The sequence below is a fragment of the Nerophis ophidion genome, linkage group LG12, assembly GCF_033978795.1.
Source record: "Nerophis ophidion isolate RoL-2023_Sa linkage group LG12, RoL_Noph_v1.0, whole genome shotgun sequence".
NCBI lineage: Eukaryota > Metazoa > Chordata > Actinopteri > Syngnathiformes > Syngnathidae > Nerophis > Nerophis ophidion.
In genome coordinates this window covers 7,094,836-7,116,488 of record NC_084622.1, presented here as the reverse complement: position 1 = coordinate 7,116,488, position 21,653 = coordinate 7,094,836, and the positions used below count along the sequence as shown (strand labels likewise).

Genomic DNA, 21,653 nt, shown 5'->3' with positions numbered 1-21,653 from the left:
TTCATCTGGCCAGGATCTTCAGCTCTCACTGGATCGGTTCGTAGCCGAGTGTGAAGCGACTGGGATGAGAATCAGCATCTCCAAGTCCCGAGTCCATGGTTCTCGCCCGGAAAAGGGTGGAGTGCCATCTCCGGGTTGGGGAGGAGACCCTGCCCCAAGTGGAGGAGTTCAAGTACTTGGGAGTCTTGTTCAAGAGTGAGGGAAGAGTGGAGACATCGACAAGTGGATCGGTGCTGCATCTTCACTAATGGGGACTCTGTATCGATCCGTTGTGGTGAAGAAGGAGCTGAGCCGGAAGGCAAAGTTCTCAATTTACCGGTCGATCTATGTTTTCATCCTCACCTATGGTCATGAGCTTTGGGTTATGACCGAAAGGACAAGATCACGGGTACAAGCGGCCGAAATGAGTTTCCGCCGTCGGGTGGCGGGTCTCTCCCTTCGAGATAGGGTGAGAAGCTCTGTCATCCGGGAGGAGATCAAAGTAAAGCCACTCTTCCTCCACATCAAAGGAGCCCGATGAGGTGGTTCGGGCATCTGGTCATGATGCCTCCCGAACGCCTTCCTAGGGAGGTGTTTCGGGCACCTCCGAACGGTAGGAGGACACGGGGAAGACCCAGGACACGTTGGGAAGGTTATGTTTCCCGGCTGGCCTGGGAACGCCTCGGGATTCCTCGGGAAGAGTTGGACGAAGTGGCTGGGGAGAGGGAAGTCTGGGCTTCCCTGCTTAGGCCGCTGCCCCCGCGACCCGACCTCGGAGAAGCGGAAGAAGATGGATGGATGGATGACTGAAGTCCTTGCCATTTTCCAAACAGACGGTTCATTCTCAAGAGTTTGTGAGACAAACCACTTTGTCTTGTCAGGTTATGACCCATCCGAGAGTAAGCGCACTAAAACGACACCTTTCAGGAGAGTAGCAAAGCAACAATAAGACGTTTTGTGTATTTACTCCTGATTTGTCAAATAAGATGGATTACTCCGACCGACAGTTCTCCAGGCTATGTACGGCGCGTCAACAACGTGTTACCCGACATTATTAACAGCCACCTATGGGTCAAAAGCAATCAACCTGTTACCTGCCTCATGTCATATCACCAGGCACAAGCATGCCCGTGATGGCTCCCTCAGAGCTGTAATCCACGCAAAGGCTATTTGCATTTTAATGCGACTGTCAAATTAGGAGGCGGCTGGTTTGGGCCGCGCAGGGACTGCGTTTGTGTGTGAAACCAGGCCAGTGTGACCGTCTCCAGGGAGTGTGATGGGCTTACAAACGTTCCGTTAGGCAGCCCCGTTCCCTTTCCTCCCGTTTTACGACGTCATTACCAGCCGAAAATCAGGCCCTAATTAGACGGTGTTATTTAATTAAGACGGCACACACATTAATCACGACTAATTCAGAGGGAGGGGGTGCTGGGCTACAGTGTGTGATTGTGCCAGAAAGGAAGGTGGCAGCTGTTTTGGGATCGAGGAGCTGCAAAAACAGTCAAGCGTTTGGAGATCAAATTGAGCCTGGCCAGAGATTACATCGTCCTTCACACAGATGGAATAGGATCGATTCCTTGTCACTCTAAAAACGAGCATGTGACTAACCCCTGGCATGACCCTGGACAGGATGAGAGGTATAGAAAATGGTTGGATGTCAAACATATTGTACATACAAATACACACACATATATATATATATACATCCACACGCACACTCACTGTACAAACATACATATATACATACTGTACATATACATTCACTGTACAAACATACATATATACAGACTGTACATATACATTCACTGTACAAACATACATATACACATACCAGGGTTTCCCACAGCACTTTGTTGCTAAGGCGGCCGCCTTAACAACAAAGGGCCGCCGCCTAGTCTAAAGTCTTAACAAGCTGCTCGGCTTAGTTCTGCCTGTGCCTCTCTGTCAGTAGTCTCTGCAGCACCCAGCATTGTCCCACCCACAGAACCATCTGATTGGTTACACGCAGAGCGGTAACAGCTATTCAGCAGTGCGTATATAGAGTGCATGGAGTCAGTGCTCCAGCGTCGTGATGAGCAGATATGTATTTAGTAGGTAAGCATCAGGCAGCGGACTCTCCCCAAATTATAATAAACACCTCCCAGTCAGTGACTAGTAAAATCACTATGAGCCCGTTGACGTTCTAGAAACATAAACAGCAGTTCAGCTCGCTCGCAGTTCTTGAGGTGAAGGCTAATTAGCTTTTAGCGTAACCTTAGCTCATTTTGTGGTGTGTGTGCGTGCGTGTGCGTGTTACGGACAGCAAAGCTCTGTCTGTCTGTTATTTCACTTTACCTTTTTCTGTGTTGATTGAGCTGTGTTGAAGCAATAAAAAAGACATTATGTTAAATGATGTGTTTCCTGAAACTGTCTCTGATAGTTGACATGATAATGTAACTGCATCACAAAGCCTACATGAACTCCATGGTGTTCAGAGACATAGTCTCTCCTATTGCTATTGTACTATTTTTTCAGCTATAGTTACATTAATCATTAGTAATGTAGCAGCCTAGTTTTGAATGGCAGGGTCCCTGCTATCACATGTTGATAAAAATATAACATTTACATAATAAAAATCGACTACAGGCTTCCCAAATGCTGTGATAAATTAAGCATGATGTGACTACTCAGGACCTTCGTATTGCGTCTGCCTCACAATACGAAGGTCCTGAGTAGTCAGGGTTCAATCCCGGGCTCGGGATCTTTCCGTGTGGAGTTTGCATTTCCTACCCGTGAATGCGTAGGTTCCCTCCGGGTATTCCGGCTTCCTCCCACCTCCAAAGACATGCCCCTGGGGATAGGTTGATTGGCAAAACTAAATTGGCCCTAGAGTGTGAATGTGAGTATGAATGTTGTCTGTCTATCTGTGTTGGCCCTGCGATGAGGTGGCGACTTGTCCGGGGTGTACCCCGCCTTCTACCCGATTGTAGCTGAGATAGGCACCAGCGCCCGCCGCGACCCCAAAGGGAATAAGCGGTAGAAGATGGACGGATGGATGGAGTTGAACATGTCAGCATGTGGCATAATAATGACATACATATATTAACATTGTTGCCCTATGGGGAAACGGGGTAACACATGGCACACTGACTAAGCTTAACCCAATGTTACTATAACAATCTACAAGGTTAATATAGTTAGCTTCTCTTTCTTCCCCTCCATTGATCTGCTTTGTATTTCAAGTTATCATTACATATATGTATTGTTGCATTTGAAACAATTGTACTGTTGACAATAGAGGTAATTATTCTTATTTTTATCGGTATTTGTATTGCTCCATTTGTAGTGTAATAATTGTAGTGTATTGTCATTTCTGTATTATTATTTATTTCACTAACTGCTTCTTTGTCATGACTTTTACCTTCATATTTGCAAATAACCTATTTGCTGATGTTGTTCTATTGTTGTTGTTGTTATTGTTGTGTTTGCTGTTGTTGTCTGTCTGTTTTATCCCCCTCTTGTCCCTACAATTTTCTGTCCCCTCCCTCTCTGGCCCGACTGCACCAAATTATAATATAAATACATTTAATAAAGTTAAATATAAATAAGGCAACAACAGAATTATCCCACACTTCTCTTTTGTAAAGTGAATTTGTACAGCCGATATGGGCATCTACAAACCCCGTTTCCATATGAGTTGGGAAATTGTGTTAGATGTAAATATAAACAGAATACAATGATTTGCAAATCATTTTCAACCCATATTCAGTTGAATATGCTACAAAGACAACATATTTTATGTTCACACTGATCAACATTTTTTGTTGTTGCACATAATAATTAACTTTAGAATTTGATGCCAGCAACACGTGACAAAGAAGTTGGGAAAGGTGTCAATAAATACTGATAAAGTTGAGGAATGCTCATCAAACACTTATATGGAACATCCTGCAGGTGTGCAGGCTAATTGGGAACAGTTGGATGCCATGATTGGGTATAAAAGCGACTTCCATGAAATGCTAAGTAATTCACAAACAAGGATGGGGCGAGGGTCACCAATTAGTAAGCAAATTGTCGAAAAGTTTTAGATCAACATTTCTCAACGAGCTATTGCAAGGAATTTTGTGATTTTACCATCTATGGTCTGTAAAACCATCAAAAAGTTCAGAGAATCTGAAAAAAATCACTGCACGTAAGCGATGATATTACGGACTTTTGAACCCTCAGGCGGTACTGCATCCAAAACCGACATCAGTGTGTAAAGGATATCACCACATGGGCTCAGGAACACTTCATAAAACCACTGTCAGTAACTATAGTTGGTCGCTACGTCTGTAAGTGCAGGTTAAAACTCTACTATGCAAAACCAAACCCATTTATCAACAATATCCTGAAACGCCACCGGCTTGGCTGGGCCCGAGCTCACGTAAGATGGACTGATGCAAAGTGGAAAGGTGTTCTGTGGTCTGACGAGTCCACATTTCAAATTATATTTGGAAACAGAGGACGTGGTGTCCTCCAGAACAAAGAGGAAAATAACTATCCGGATTGTTAAAGGCGCAAAGTTCAAAAGCCAGCATCTGTGATGGTATGGAGGTGTATTAGTGCCCAAGGCATGGGTAACTTACACATTTGTGAAGGCACCATTAATGGTGAAAGGTACATACAGGTTTTGGGGCAACATATGTTGTCATCCAAGCAACATTATCATGGACACACCTGCTTATTTCAGCAAGACAAGTGTTACAACAGCGTGGCTTCGTAAAAAAACATTGCGGGTACTTTCCTGGCCCGCCTGCAGTCCAGACCTGTCTCCCATCAAAAATGTGTGGCGCATTATGAAGCGTAAAATACGACAGCGCAGACCCCGGACTGTTGAAGGACTGAAGCTCTACATAAAACAAGAATGGGAAAGAATTTCACTTTCAAAGCTTCAACAATTAGTTTCCTCAGTTCCCAAACGTTTATTGAGTGTTGTTAAAAGAAAAGGTGATGTAACACAGTGGTGAACATGCCCTTTCCCAACTACTTTGGCACGTGTTGCAGCCATGAAATTCTCAGTTAATTATTATTTGCAATCAAAAATTAAGTTTATGAGTTTAAAAATCTAATATTTTGTCTTTGTAGTGCATTCAACTGAATATGGGTTGAAAAGGATTTGCAAATCATTGTATTCCGTTCATATTTACATCTAACATGATTTCCCAACTCATATGGAAACGGGGTTTGTACATCAATTATATGATTTGTCTGAGTAGCTGGACAGGACAAAAAAAAGAAAGAAAAAGAAAATGGTTGGATGGATGCTTTAAAGCGGGGTAGGGAAATGTGGAGGTGGAGGGTGGGAGGTTCTCAACGGGATTAGAAGCCATCATGGTATTTGCCGTTGTTAACCGTGATCCTTGTGGGCCGTTCATGCGGGATAATGCACAGACAAATGGATTTAAGGGCTGAATAAATATCATGTTGACGTATGTGACATGTCGCCTTTTGTTTGCGGTCACATGTCGGCTCCTCCAAATAAAGCTCCGATCTTAATCTCATGATCACAGAACTAATGTCTTTAATGAGACACAAAGCGGTTGTAAAAGCCACAATGTCAGAAGGAAGTTGTCGGGACTATGCAAGTGACTTTAATGTTTCGGACTTCGGACAGTTCCATTACTGTTTTATCGCAGTGGTGTGCCTTGTCTGCTGGCCTAACATAACCAGAAATCATGATCATAATTAAAGATGAAATACTTTTTTTATTTATTTTCCCTAAATATCTAAAAGTATTCATATCCTCTTCATGTCATACAAACCCTGTTTCCATATGAGTTGGGAAATTGTGTTAGATGTAAATATAAACGAAATACAATGATTTATAAATCCTTTTCAACCCATATTCAGTTAAATACACTACAATGACAAGATATTCGATATTTAAACTCATAAACTGTATTTTTATTTCAAATAATAATTAACTTAGAATTTCATGGCTGCAACATGTGCCAAAGTAGTTGGGAAAGGGCATGTTCACCACTGTGTTACTTCACCTTTTCTTTTAACAGCACTCAATACACGTTTGGGAACTGAGGAAAGTAATTGTTTTGCTTTGAAAGTGGAATTCTTTCCTGTTCTTGTTTTATGTAGAGCTTCAGTCGTTCAACAGTACAGGGTCTCCGCTGTCGTATTTTACGCTTCATAATGCGCCACACATTTTCGACGGGAGACAGGTCTGGACTGCAGGCGGGCCAGGAAATTACCCGCACTCTTTTTTTACGAAGCCACGCTGTTGTAACACGTGCTGAATGTGGCTTGGCACGGATGCTGGCTTTTGAACTTTGCGTCGATAACAGTCTGGATGGTTCTCTTCGCCTTTGGTGCGGATGACACAATGTCGAATATTTCCAAAAACTATTTGAATTGTGGACTCGTCAGACCACAGAACACTTTCCCACTTTGCATCAGTCCATCTTAGATGATCTCGGGCCCAGAGAAGCCGGCGGCGTTTCTGGATGTTGTTGATCAATGGCTTTAAATGGCTTTCGCTTTGCATAGTAGAGCTTTAACTTGCACTTATAGATGTAGCGACAAACTGTATTTAGAGACAGTGGTTTTCTGAAGTGTTACTGAGCCCATGTGGTGATATCCTTTAGAGATTGATGTCTGTTTTTGATACAGTGCCGTCTGAGGGATCGAAGGTAACGGTCAGTCAATGTTGGTTTCCGGCCATGCCGCTTATGTGGAGGGATTTCTCCAGATTCTCTGAATCTTTTGATGATATTATGGACCGTATATGTTTAAATCCCTAAATTTCTTGCAATTGCACTTTGAGAAACGTTGTTCTTAAACTGTTTGACTATTTGCTCATGCAGTTGTGGACAAAGGGGTGTACCTCGCCCCATCCTTTCTTGTGAAAGACTGAGCATTTTTTTGGGAAGCTGTTTTTATACCCAATCATGGCACCCACCTATTCCCAAATAGCCAGCCCACCTGTGGAATGTTCCAAATAAGTGTTTGATGAGCATTTCTCAACTTTATCAGTATTTATTGCCACCTTTCCCAACTTTTTTGTCACGTGTTGCTGGCATCAAATTCTAAAGTTAATGATTATTTGCAAAAAAAAAAATGTTTATCAGTTTGAACATCAAATATGTTGTCTTTGTAGCATATTCAACTGAATATGGGTTGAAAAGGATTTAAAAATCATTGTAATCAGTTTATATTTACATCTAACACAATTTCCCAACTCTTATGGAAACGGGGTTTGTATCACGCTCCTTCCAGCACTGTTGTTTTTAGGTTATAGAGATATAACCCCCCCGCTATCCCTCGACACATCAACCCCGTCCACCTCAACTACCTCATGCTCTTTTTGGGAGAGCATGTCCCAAATTCCAAGCTGCTGTTTTGAGGCATGTTAAAAAAAATAATGCACTTTTTGACTTCAATAATAAAGATGGCAGTGCCATGTTGGCATTTTTTTCCGTAACTTAAGTTGATTTATTTTGGAAAACCTTGTCTGTCACATTGTTTAATGCATCCAACGGGGCATCACAACAAAATTAGGCATACAAATGTGTTAATTCTACGACTCTATATATCGGTATTAGTGGATTTCGGAATCGCTAATTAAGAGTTGGACAACATCGGAATATAGGATATCGGCAAAAAAAGCCATTATCAGACATCTCTAGTGTAGATTTGTGTGTCCAAATTTATTAAATTGTAATACATTTATTACAATTTTAGGTAAAATAGGTAATGTTTGCTGTAGTCTGGAACAACATGGCACTCAAACAACTATAAGAAATGCAGCCAATATTACATACAGATTATGTGTCACGAGACATGCAAAATTAAATAATTTACAAAGAGGAAGAAAGTAAATATTAATTGCGCTCAAATACACCTACAAATGAGTCATAATGATGCGATATGTACATACAGCTAGCCTAAATAGCATGTTAGCATTGATTAGCTTGCAAAGCGCACCTTTGTGCATTCGAGCTCAGCATAAAACGTTTGGTGGACAATATAAGACAAAGAAGGAGAGGAAGATTTTACATGTAAACAAACTGTTGCGTCGTAGTGCACACTGTGGTGAGTTCAAGAACCACCAAAACGAGTAGGACAAAATGATGTTCCCCAACTACTCTCATCATTGATTGATTGATTGAAACTATTATTAGTAGATTGCACAGTTCAGTACATATTCCGTACAAATGACCACTAAATGATAACACCCGAATAGGATTTTCAACTTGTTTAAGTCGGGGTCCACGTTAATCAATTCACGGTATCAATGAATGGTATCAATGGTATCAATCAATTCAGTGAAGCATACACACAAACTTATTAAACGGAGGGCTTTCTAACAATTGGGAAGGTTTGTGTCATGTTTGTCCTCAAACCAAAACCATACTAACACAAAAAAATATATTTTCCCCCCATCTTTTTCCATGTTCAATCCTTTTTTAAAAATGCTCCAGGGAGCCTAAGTAGAACAGGCCCTTAGACTTGTATAATCATTGCACAATTGGTCATTCTTGGACCGTTGCAAAGACCTTTTGCATGTTTTTCAACCAGTCTTGCTCAAATGTACTGATTGATTTTCTAGTTGTTCCACTTACCCTGAAGTTAAAGGTGGGGTTTCTGAAGAGCACTGTGGAGAGACGGAGCGGGGTAGGACAAACGGCGGTCCTACTCAAGATGGCGACCAGGGGGCAGAGTGTGCGGCGGAGCGGAGAGGCGGGGCGCGCCACTGTTACAAATATGCGCAGACTCTGAACCCACACCAAACAAGAATAAAAAACACATTTCGGGAGAACATCCGCACCGTAACACAACATAAACACAACAAAACAAATATTCAGAAGCCCTTGCAGCACTATCTCTTCCAGGACGCTACAATATATACCCCCCGCTACCCCCACCCCCTAATCCCGCCCACCCTCAACCTCCTCATGCTCTCTCAAGGAGAGCATGTTGCAAAATCCAAGCTGCTGTTTTGAGGCATGTTCAAAAAAATAATACAATTTGCGGCTTCAATGAGAAATATGGCAGTGCCATGTTGGCATTTTTTTCCATAATTTGAGTTGATTTATTTTGGAAAACCTTGTTACATTGTTTAAGGCACCTAGCGGGGCATCACAACAAAATAAGGCATAATAATGTGTTAATTCCACGACTGTATATATCGGTATCGGTTGATATCGGAATCGGTAATTAAGAGTTGGACAACATCGGAATATCGGATACCGGCAAAAAAGCCATTATCGGACATATCTACTTTTATTAGAGATGTAATTCTAAATTAATTATTATTTGCAAAAAAAATAATAAAGTTTATAAGTTTGAACATCAAATATCTTGTCTTTGTAGTGCATTCAACTGAATATGGGTTGAAAAGGATTTGCAAATCATTGTGTTCCATTTATATTTACATTTAACACTATTTCCCAACTCATATGGAAACAGGGTTTGTATATATATATATATATATATATATATATATATATATATATATATATATATATAAAATACTTGAAAATATATACACCCCATCATATTACATTATCTGTAAAGTATTATTTAATGTTTTGTTTGTACACAGCTTGCCGAGGATTTTGTGAGATGACGCTGGCTGCTGCGAGCTCATATTTAAGAAAAAAATCACTAATAGGGCGGACGCAGAGAAACACATTTTATTTCTAGAGACTCCGTACCTACCGTCAAAACTCTAAAGACCGACTGCACAGTTCCTGTCTTCACCATAAAAGACCTGTTTCATCCTGCCTGTGCTAACAAAATAAGAGTCTCAGAAAGCTAGCGTGCACAAGCTAGCAAGCTACGGAGCTTGATGCCAATGTATTTCTCCCCCGCCCTCAGCGACTGCTTTCTCACTTGCTTGCCCACACGCACACTCACTGACGTCACTCACCTGCTGCCAGACATTAAAGGGCCACACACATATGCTACTCTCATAACAAAGTGTTTAAAAACGAGTATGCAAGTTGGACAAATGAGATGCCAAATCCAACGACTTTCATGTGGTATTGGACAGAAAGGAGGACTTTTTTTTCCCCTCCATTTGAAAATGCGGACGTTATCAGCACCACTGTCTGATTCCAATCAGTGCAAGTCATCAGAATCAAATACACCAACTTATATTCTTGTCTTCATGAAAGAAAGGAATCTATTTGTGTTAAACATGCTTGTATTATCATTAAACACCATTAACTTGTTAACAAAAATGTCTCTTTCATAAATAAATAAATATAAATTATAAATAGGAATGAGGTAGATCTCCTCGACTTGGTCAATTGAAAAGTAGCTCGCCTGCAGAAAAAGTGTGAGCGCCCCTGGTCTAGAGTATACAGATGAGTTTTAAGGTGAGACTTAAATGCTTCTACTGAGGTAGCATCTCGAACTGTTACCGGGAGGGCATTCCAGAGTACTGGAGCCCGAACGGAAAACGCTCTATAGCCCACAGACTTTTTTGGGGCTTTAGGAATCACTAATAAGCCGGAGTCTTTTGAACGCAGATTTCTTGCCCGGACATGTGGTACAATACAATCTGCAAGATAGGATGGAGCTAGACCGTGTAGTATTTTATACGTAAGTAGTAAAACCTTAAAGTCACATCTTTACCCATAGGTAGGGAACCTATTGCTCTCGAGCCAGATGCGGCTCTTTTTGATGACTGCATCTGTCTCTCAGATAAATCTTAGCTGACATTACTACATTATATCCACTGGTAATCTGTCAGGTTCAAACACTGATGACATCTATTAAACAGACAAGAAGCAAGGAATCATGCAGAGACGGAGTTCAATTTGGCTCAATGAGGAGACATGTGTTTTGGGCTGTATTCTGGTCACAGATCAAACTACGTTCTAAAAGTCCTGCCTGTGTAATTCCTCTATTTATTTGGGAGGTCCCTGTTTACATCACTGAAGCTGTCAATGACGGAAGGGGGTAATCTCGACAACTCCAGTTAGACACAATATATGGTTGTACAAAAATGCAAATGTGTTGACGCTGGTGATATCGCCTTGTCTCTCTGCTCTGTCTGCGTCACGGCGGTCTTCGGCCTTGGCAGTCAGCAGACCGTTCCTGGACACAGACACTGATACCAGACTGGCTTGCAATCTTTTGGATTGCCAGCTTTGCACAGACAAAGAAAAATACCACTTCAGCACGATTGACAATAATTATAGCAATGGCCCTACTGAAATGAGATTTTCTTATTCAAACGGGGATAGCAGGTCCATTCTATGTGTCATACTTGATCATTTCGCGATATTGCCATATTTTTGCTGAAAGGATTTAGTAGAGAACATCCGCGATAAAGTTCGCAACTTTCGGTGCTAAGAGAAAAGCCCTGCCTCTACCGGAAGTCGCAGACGATGACGTCACATGTTGATGGCTCATCACATATTCACATTGTTTTTAATGGGAGCCTCCAACAAAAACAGCTATTCGGACCGAGAAAACGACAATTTCCCCATTAATTTGAGCGAGGATGAAAGATTCGTGTTTGAGGATATTTATAGCGACGGACTAGGGAAAAAAAAAAAACGAGTTAAAAAAAATAAAACGTGATTGCATTGGAACGGATTCCGATGTTTTTAGACACATTTACTAGGATAATTCTGGGAAATCCCTTATCTTTCTATTGTGTTGCTAGTGTTTTAGTGAGTTTAACAGTACCTGATAGTCGGAGGTGTGTGTCCACAGCCTGGTGTCTCAGGGAAGTCGACGACAGCTGTATGAGCGGCACAAGCTCAGCTGATCTCCGGTAAGAAGCGACTTTTTACCACAATTTTCTCACCGAAACCTGCTTATTGGCATTCGGTCGGGATCCATGTTCGCTGTGATCCATAGTAAAGTTTCACCTGCGTGAATTTTAAACAAGGAATCACCGTGTGTTTGTGCGGCTAAAGGCTAAAGCTTCCCAACTCCATCTTTCTACTTTAACTTCTCCAATATTAATTGAACAAATTGCAAAGGATTCAGCAACACAGATCTCCAAAATACTGTGTAATTATGCCGTTAAAGCAGACGACTTTTAGCTGTGTGTGTGTGCAGCGCTAATATTCCCTAACAGCCCGTGACGTCAAGCGTACACGTCATCATTACGCGACGTTTTCAAGAAAAAACTCCCGGGAAATTTAAAATTAAAATTTAGTAAACTAAAAAGGCCGTATTGGCATGTGTTGCAATGTTAATATTTCATCATTGATATATAAACTATCAGATTGCGTGGTGGGTAGTAGTGGGTTTCAGTAGGACTTCAAGCATAAAAGTTATGTGTTAAAATATACAGTACATAATTATTTTAACATAATCACAGTGTTAAAAATAACCTTCAAAATATAAAACATTTTCATGCATTTTAATCCATCCAACCGTTTTCTACCATACCTGTTCATGAAGTCGCATTAATGGTAAGAAGTATTTTAATTATTATTGGTTAACGTCAGATGAAAAATCTTATTAAAAAGAATAAGAGACTTTTTATTCTTTAAAAATGTTGGTCTTAGAAATGTACGCATTTTGTTGTGTTCAGTGTTAAAAAATATAATATGGCTCTCACAGAAATACATCTAAAAATATTTAGCTTTCATGGTTCTCTCAGCCAAAAAGGTTCCCGACCCCTGCTGTAGCCTGTGGTGCCAAGCAACATTTCCAGGAGTATCGATTGGAATTTTGCTGCGGGTAAACGACTCCTGATGGGATCTCTGCTGTTAAGGGATCAGCGCCGTGCCGCTGAATGTCTTCCTGACTTAATGCACGCCCCAATCAAAGCTGCTTTATTTTGGGACGAGAGTGAGGCGATTTGGCCAGCCGTATAATTTCATTTGGCCCTTGAGGCAATAATAAATTAAAATTAGAGCTGGCCCGCCGGTATTATACAGAGGCGGTGCCGCAGTATCACCGCATTCAACGCTAATTCTCATACTTGCCAACCCTCCCGATCTTACCAGGAGAATCCCGAATTTCAGTGCCCCCCCCCCCGAAAATCTCCCGGGGCAACCATTCTGCCGAATTTCCACCCGGACAACAATGTTGGGGGCGTGCCTTAAAGGTACTGCTTTTAGCATCCTCTACAACCTTTCGTCACGTCCGCTTTTCCTCCATACAAACAGCGTGCCGGCCCAGTCAGGTAATATATGCGGCTTCAACACACACAAGTGAATGCAATGCATACTTGGTCAACAGCCATACAAGTCACACTGAGGGTGGCCGTATAAACAACTTTAACACTGTTACACCACACTGTGAACCCACACCAAACAAGAATGACAAACACATGTCGGGAGAACATCCGCACCGTAACACAACATAAACACAACAGAACAAATACCCAAAACCCCTTGCAGCACTAACTTCCGGGACGCTACAATATACACCCCCGCTAAAAAGAAAACTCGATTTTGCATGTCACTATAAAGTTATATAAGCCTTGCTTGTTCAATATTCAATGCAAAACTTGTTTGGGTCCCAATGGCTAAGTTGGTAAGGTAAACGTGCCAGCAATCTGAGGGTTACTGGTTCAATCCCCACCTTCTACCATCCTAGTCATGTCCGTTGTGTCCTTGGGCAAGACACTTCACCCTTGCTCCTGATGGGTCCTGGTTAGCGCCTTGCATGGCAGCTCCCGCCATCAGTGTGTGAATGTGTGTGGAAATACTGGCAAAGCGCTTTGGGCTCCTTAAAAAGGGGTAGAAAAGCGCTATACAAGTACAACCATTTACCTTTTACCATTTATTAAAAGGTTAAGTTGTTCAATTTTGGCCCGCGGCTTTGTTCAGTTTAGAATTTTGGCCCACTCTGTATTTGAGTTTGACACCCCTGCTGTACGTCAACCAGCATGTTTTTGGATGGGGAAATTGTGATCTATATCTTACCGGAGACATCATTGGATTATTTGTCGTCCTGCAGCAGCTGTTTAAAAGGCAGCTGTGAGCTTGGCTCCTCGGCTTTTCTCTGAGACACTTCGTGTTCACCGCAGCCATCCGACCTCGAGGTATGACTTTACAATCTTTAAAATCTCACTAAAACACTATTAAAACAATAAGCACATGAGGGATCTTCCAGAATTATCCTAGTAAATGTGTCTAATTACATCTGAAATGCTCACACTGCCGCCTAGTCCTTCACTATCAATATCCTAATTCACAAATCTTTCATCATCGCTCAAATTAATGTGGAAATTGTCGCTTTCTCGGTCCGAATTGCTCTTACTGCTGGTGGCTCCCATTAAAAACAATGTGAATATGTGAGGAGCCCTACAACTTGTGACGTCACGCGCACATACTTCCGGTACAGGCAGGGCTTTTCTATTAGCGACCAAAAGTTGCGAACTTTATCGTCGATGTTCTCTACTAAATCCTTTCAGCAAAAATATGGCAATATCGCGAAATGATCAAGTATGACGAATAGAATGGACCTGCTATTCCCGTTTGAATAAGAAAATCTCATTTCAGTAGGCCTTTAAGTCCGGTTACAGTCAACCGTGTTTGTTTTTATTTGCCTCTGAGCGTTCAAATGTTTTGAGTCGTGCAATAGCGTAAAATCAGATGAGGCATGAGCAAAAAGAATCAACGGAGGAAAAGAACACATTTTAAAGCAGTTCAATTAGCTAAAAGCTAGAAACAACCACAATAAAAAAACAGGGTTAAAGTAGAAATGGGATAATTCAGTAGTTTTAACATCACATAAGACCATAATAATGATATTACATCAGGGAAGTATTAGTATGGCATACACTTTGCTGGGATTCTCCCATTTTGGGACCTGCTAAGGGCATCCAGCCAGGATTTAAAAATAATTCAGGATTATCTTGCTGCTCTGTGACTCACATTTCTGTTTAAATCCTATCCTCCCGCATGGTCCGTGACAGGGTGTTCAGTAATTGATCAATCATCTTGTCAGTCAGAAGCTCTTTTTTTCACATCTTCAATTTCCCAAAGAACTATACTCTTTCTGTGTGGAGTTTGCATGTTCTCCCTGTGACTGCGTGGGTTCCCTCCGGGTACTCCGGCTTCCTCCCACCTCCAAAAACATGCACCTGGGGATAGGTTGATTGGCAACACTAAATTGGCCCTAGTGTGTGAATTTTGTCTGTCTATCCGTGTTGGCCCTGTGATGAGGTGGCGACTTGTCCAGGGTGTACTCCGCCTTCCGCCCGAATGCAGCTGAGATAGGCTCCAGCGACCCCAAAAGGGACAAGCGGTAGAAAAATGGATGGATGGCTAGATGAAATGAGATAATCTCTCACGGCACACCAAACTGTATCTCATTGCACAATAGTGTGCCACGGCACAGTGGTTGTAAAACACTGCACTATTTTATTTAAAGACAAACGTGCAATAAGACACATATGCTTAATGTAGACTTAGACATTTAGAATTTGACAAACTTTAATGATCCACAAGGGAAATTGTTCCTGTCATGATCCGTAATCCGGATCATCTTTTGTTTAGTTATGTTCTGTTAGTTTTGTTTTCTGTCAAGGCGTGGACTTTGGTGTGATTTGTTTTCCCGTGGTGCAAAGCGATTGGAACGGACACGGCCTGAAGGAAAAGATATCTTTTAATTAATAACTCAAAAAAAAAACAAATGTAAGGCGCTCACAACGGAGGTACAAAACTTGGCAATGAAAACAAATCTTGCACTAAGGCAAAACTATGGTCATAAAACAAAAACTTGCACTATGGCATGAATAGCGAAAAACTTACTTGGAACGAGAAAGGAACATGGATCATCGGCATGGATATCAAGGTTGTGTCGAGGGTGAGTAGAAGGTGATAGAGGGTGATGTCGCCAGGCTGACTGCCTGGCAAATACAGGCTTAAATAGTGCTGTGGTGCTTGAAAACTGGTGCGTGGTTTCAAATGAATCAGGTGCGTGAGTCGTGAGGACAGGTGAACTGATTAATTGGCATGGTGACAAAAACAAACAAGAGTGCCCAACAAATCCAAAACAAAACAGAGCGTGACTACAAAACATGACAGAAAAATTAACAGAACATAACTAAATAAAACATGATCCGAATCACGGATCATGACAGTTACACACAATTGCTCAGTTACAAAGATGGAAAGTGTAACGAATGGAAAGGACAATGCAGGTATACCGTATTTTTTGGACTATAGGTCACAGTTTTTTTCATAGTTTGGCCGGGGGTGCGTCTTATACTCAGGTGCGACTTATGTGTGAAATTATTAACACGTTACTGTAAAATATCAAATGATATTATTTAGCTCATGCACGTAAGAAACTAGTAGTATAAGATTTCCTCGGATTTAGCGATTAGGAGTGACGGATTGCTTGGTAAACGTATAGCATGTTCTATATCTTATAGTTATTTGAGTGACTCTTACCATAATATGTTACATTAACATACCAGGCACCTTCTCAGTTGGTTATTTATGCCTCATATAACGTACACTTATTCAGCCTGTTGTTCACTCTTCTTTATTTGTTTTAAATTGCCTTTCAAATGTCTATTCTTGGTGTTGGGTTTTATCAAATAAATTTCCCCCAAAAATGCCACTTATACTCCAGTGCGACTTATATGTTTTTTTCCTTCTTTATTATGCATTTTCGGCAGGTGCGACTTATACTCCGGAGCGACTTATACTCCGAAAAATACGGTAAATTGACTAAATATAGCAATTTAAAATATGACATATATAAGTAATATTTAAATAATATATGTACAGTATATTATATATACTGATATACTATACTATGTCTATATCATATATATAATACATAACAATTACAATGTACAATATTACAGTATATGTGACAGCTGCAGCAAAATAAAGGCAATAATGCAATTTTTTGTGGTCCCCTTTATTTAGAAAAGTTTTTAAAAAGTACCAAAATATTGTTATCGGGACAACACTACTCCAGACAGTTAATAATAAATAGGTTAATGTTTTTATACCTACCATTGTTGTCGGTTTGGTTGATTTCACTTAATCAATGTCATGTTTTGTGGTCACCTTCTGTTTGGTTTTGGACTCATTGTGCACTCTTGTTTGTTTTGTCACCATGACAACTCATTAGTTCCACCTGTTATGTGTACACGACTCACGCACCTGATTTGTTTTGACTCACGCGCCTGTCAATCACTGCACCACTATTTAAGCATGTAGTTGCCAGGCAGTCAACCTGGTGACATCACCTTCTACACCATGGGTGTCAAACTCCGGCCCGCGGGCCAAATTTGGCCCGCCGTGTAATTTCATTTGGCCCTAGAGGCAGTATGAAATTAACATTAGAGCTGGCCCGCTGGTTTTATACAGCGTATTCACCACTAATACTCATACTTGCCAACCCTCCCGATTTTCCCGGACTCCCAAATTTCAGTGCCCCTCCCGAAAATCTCCCGGGGTAAACATTCTCCCGAATTTCTCCCCATTTCTACCCGGACGACAATATTGGAGGTGTGCATTAACGGCACTTTCTTTAGCGTCCTCTACAACCTGTCGTCACGTCCACTTTTCCTACATAGAAATAGCGTGCCAACCCAGCCACATAATATATGCGACTTTTACACACACGCGCACACAAGTGAATGCAACGCATACTTGTTCAACAGCCATACAGGTCACACTGAGGGTGGTCGTATAAACAACTTTATCAATCTTACAAATATGCACCACACTGTGAACCCACACCAAACAAGAATAACAAACACATTTCGGGAGAACATCTGCACCTCAACACAACATAAACACAACAGAACAAATACCCAGAACCCCTTGCAGCACTAACTCTTCCGGGACGCTACAATATAGCCCCCCCTAAGCAATAATTAATGTTTTACTCATGGATTTTCTCTTGCTACTTCAAGGCTTGAATGTTTGATTAATTTGTTCTTATTTTATTTGCAAATGTATTATTATCCTGTGGAAAAAGTTTCTTTTGATATTTACCTCAGAGGGCTGCAAATAGAAAAGAGGCATTTTATTTTTATTTAAATTTTATTTGATATGCCATTGATGTTTTTTTATTATTAATATTATTATTCAAAACTCGATTTTACATGTCACTATAAAATTATATAAGCCTTGCTTGTTCACACTTCTGATTGCTCACTTCTTGCCATAGTTTCATGATTTTCACGTCACAGTAAGTGTGGTTTTGTTTCATGTCCTTAGTCTGTTTATGTGTTAGTTTTGTTCCTGCGTTAAGTTTGTTCCCCGTCTTTGTTTTTGTAGAACTTAAATGGGTTTTACTTGTATAGCGCTGTTCTACCTTCAAGGTACTCAAAGCGCCTTGACACTACTTCCACATTTACCCATTCACACACTGATGGAGGGAGCTGCCATGCAAGGCGCTAACCAGCACCCATCAGGAGCAAGGGTGAAGTGTCAACGGACGTGACGAGGTTGGTACTAGGTGGGGATTGAACCAGGGACCTTCGGGTTGCGCACGGCCACTCTTCCACTGCGCCACGCCATTCCAACTTTTTAGTGTTAAAATTAAAATATGTCATTGCCTTCACGTCGTGTCCGGTCCAGTCGCTTTGCACCACGGGAAAACAAACCTCACCAAAGTCCACGCCTTGACGGAAAACAAAACTAACAGAACATAACTAAACAAAAGATGATCCGGATCACGGATCATGACAGGAACAATTTTAACAAAAAGTCTTATGACAATCAAGCCTTTTTTGAAATTCCACACTACAAAATAAAAGTATGCATGATTCGGGCTGATATCATATCAAATCAATATCGGTATCGGCCAATACTCAAGGCTTCAATAACTGTATCGAAAGTGAAAATGACATTTGCCTTATTAAAAGCCTACTGAAACCCACTACTACCCACCACGCAGTCTGATAGTTTATATATCAATGATGAAATATTAACATTGCAACACATGCCAATACGGCCTTTTTAGGTTACTAAATTGCAATTTTAAATTTCCCGCGAACTGCCTGTTGAAAACGTCGCGGAATGAGGTCGTGTACGCGTGACGTCACGGACTGTTAGGAAATATTAGCGCTGCGCACACACACAGCTAAAAGTTGTCTGCTTTAACGGCATAATTACACAGTATTTTGGACATCTGTGTTGCTGAATCTTTTGCAATTTGTTCAATCAAAGTAGAAAGATGAAGTTGGGAAGCTTTAGCCTTTAGCCACACAAACACACGGTGATTCCTTGTTTAAAATTCCCGGAGGTGAAACTTTCCTATGGATCAGAGCGGTCAAGCGAACATGGATCCCGACCACTTGTCAACCAGCAGTTTTCGGTGAGAAAATGTTGGTAAAAAGTCGGCACTTACCGGAGATCAGACACTGGCGTCAACATACCCGTGGATACACCCTTCCGACTATCAGGTACTATTAAACTCACTAAAACACTAGCAACACAATAGAAAGATAAGGGATTTTTCCAGAATTATCCTAGTAAATGTGTCTAATAACATCTGAATCCGTCCCAATGCAATCGCCTTTTTTTTTTCTTCTAGTCCTTCACTATCAATATCCTCAAACACGAATCTTTCATCCTCGCTCAAATTAATGGGGAAATTGTCGTTTTCTCGGTCCGAATAGCTCTTTTTGTTGAAGGCTCTGTCAAGCCAAATTTCTTCCCCCTACAAATACCTTCCCCCCGGAAGACATTTGGCGTTAATGCTTGAAGGACCCCGATGAGGGTGGAAGGGCCTTAAAGCAGCCCACACAGCTGCCTGTTTTAAAAGCATTATAATTGGCTTGATTGTCATTGGTGAAAAATAACGTTGAGCAAAAAATATCAGCATTCCAGCATGCCAACCTTTCAATCTATTTTTGCTTCGCTAATTTTGCAGCTGTAACCCTTAAGAGTCATATAACTTGGTATTGTTCCGCTCTCATTGGGGGTCCTTCAGGCATTGGAGGGGTTTCCGGGGGGAAGGTTTTTGAAGGGGGAAGAAATTTGGCGTGACAGCTAGCTCCCATTAAAAACAATGTGAGGATGTGAGGAGCCATCAACGGGTGACGTCATCGTCTGCGACTTCCGGTAAAGGCAGGGCTTTTCTAATAGCGACCAAAAGTTGAAAACCTTATCGTGGATGTTCTCTACTAAATCCTTTCAGCAAAAATATGGCAATATCGCGAAATGATCAAGTATGACACATAGAATGGACCTGCTATCCCCGTTTAAATAAAAACATCTAATTTCAGTGGGCCTTTAAAATGTATTGTCACTTCAGCCCAGCAGAGCTGTTTTAAAGGTTTTTATTTTGGATCTCGTGCAAGTGTACCTAATGTGGTGTACGTAGCAAATGGAGCGCGACGTGGAAAACATTGTTATCGGCATTTGTTGGGGGCAAACAAAGATGGATGGAGCCATTGACTTCAAATACATCGCCTTAAAAAGCCTGGCAGGCGCCCCATCCATTATGTCCGGGACCTGCGGGGTGTTTAAGGGGGAGGCCGGCCCACCTGCTCCACTCCAGTCTGGAAATGGCCACGGAGCTCAAGCAGCCCTCCTCCCCGCCTTCCTACTCTTCGGCGTCACACTGACCCACTTCCCCTCCTGCGCCGTCCCCTCGCTGTGCTACTACCTGCAGAAAATGGATCCTGCGTGGCCTCAAAAAAAGCCTGTGGTGTTATTGTGACGCAACATTCCCTCTATAAACAGGCTGCAGTGTTGGTTTAAAACCATTTAGACACGAGGCCGATGGATCATTTGCCAAATGAACGCCGCAACGGAGCATCAATGACATGGTTTAATGTCCAGACGTGGCTGATTGAGATTAATGAGCTCGGACAGTTTTTGCCGTGCCTTCAAATGACTGTTATTGTCTCGTAGGTCGCACATGATTACCGACCAGATGGGCATCAAGAACGAGGTCTTCATGAAGTTAGCTGCAATGGGCACCTGGATGGGGGACTTTGTCACGGCATGGATGGTAAGGCTCAGTTTTGCTCTGCATTTCTTTGTTTGAGAGCAGTTAGGTCGATGGCGGAGGGTGTGTCAGTCAATCGCCTGCCAGGCATTAAAAAAATGTATCTAAAAATTAACCATCATCAATCTTCATTATGACATCTCTTTTGTCACTTGTGAGATGACGCTGTTTGCTGCGAGGTCATTATTAAGAAAAAATGAACCACAGGAAGGCGAGAAAAACGTTTCATTTCAAAGTTAATGTTAAAGTACCAATGATTGTCACACACACACTAGGTGTGGTGAAATGTGTCCTCTGCATTTGACCCATCCCCTTGATCACCCCCTGGGAAGTGAGGGGAGCAGTGGGCAACAGCGGTGCCGCGCCCGAGAATCATTAATGGTGATTTAATCCCCAATTCCAGCCCTTGATGCTGAGTACCAAGCAGGGAGGCAATGGGTCCCATTTTCATAGTCTTTGGTATGACTCGGCCGGGGTTTGAACTCAGAACCTACCGATCTCAAGGCGGACACTCTAACCACTAGACCACTGAGTACTTTTGCACCAAACCTGCTGTCAAAACTCTAAAGACCGACTGCACAGTTTCTGTCTTCACATATTTATTTATGTACACATATATATATATATATATATATAGATAGATAGATAGATAGATAGATAGTACTTTATTTATTCCGTCAGGAGAGTTCCTTCAGGAAAATTACAATATATATATATATATACATATATATACACATATATACATATATATATACATATATATATATACATATATATATATA

The 21,653-nt window shown here is 41.4% G+C and overlaps 1 protein-coding gene across 2 annotated transcripts in view; it reads left to right on the top strand.

Moving 5' to 3' along the window:
• tmem117 (transmembrane protein 117) overlaps positions 1–21,653 on the top strand; it is a 200,630-nt gene that overhangs the window by 106,955 nt on the left and 72,022 nt on the right. For both annotated transcript variants that reach the window (XM_061916756.1, XM_061916757.1), the window contains one exon: positions 20,775–20,874. In XM_061916756.1, coding sequence (XP_061772740.1) covers positions 20,775–20,874 — 100 coding nt within the window. The remainder of the gene's footprint in view (positions 1–20,774; positions 20,875–21,653) is intronic.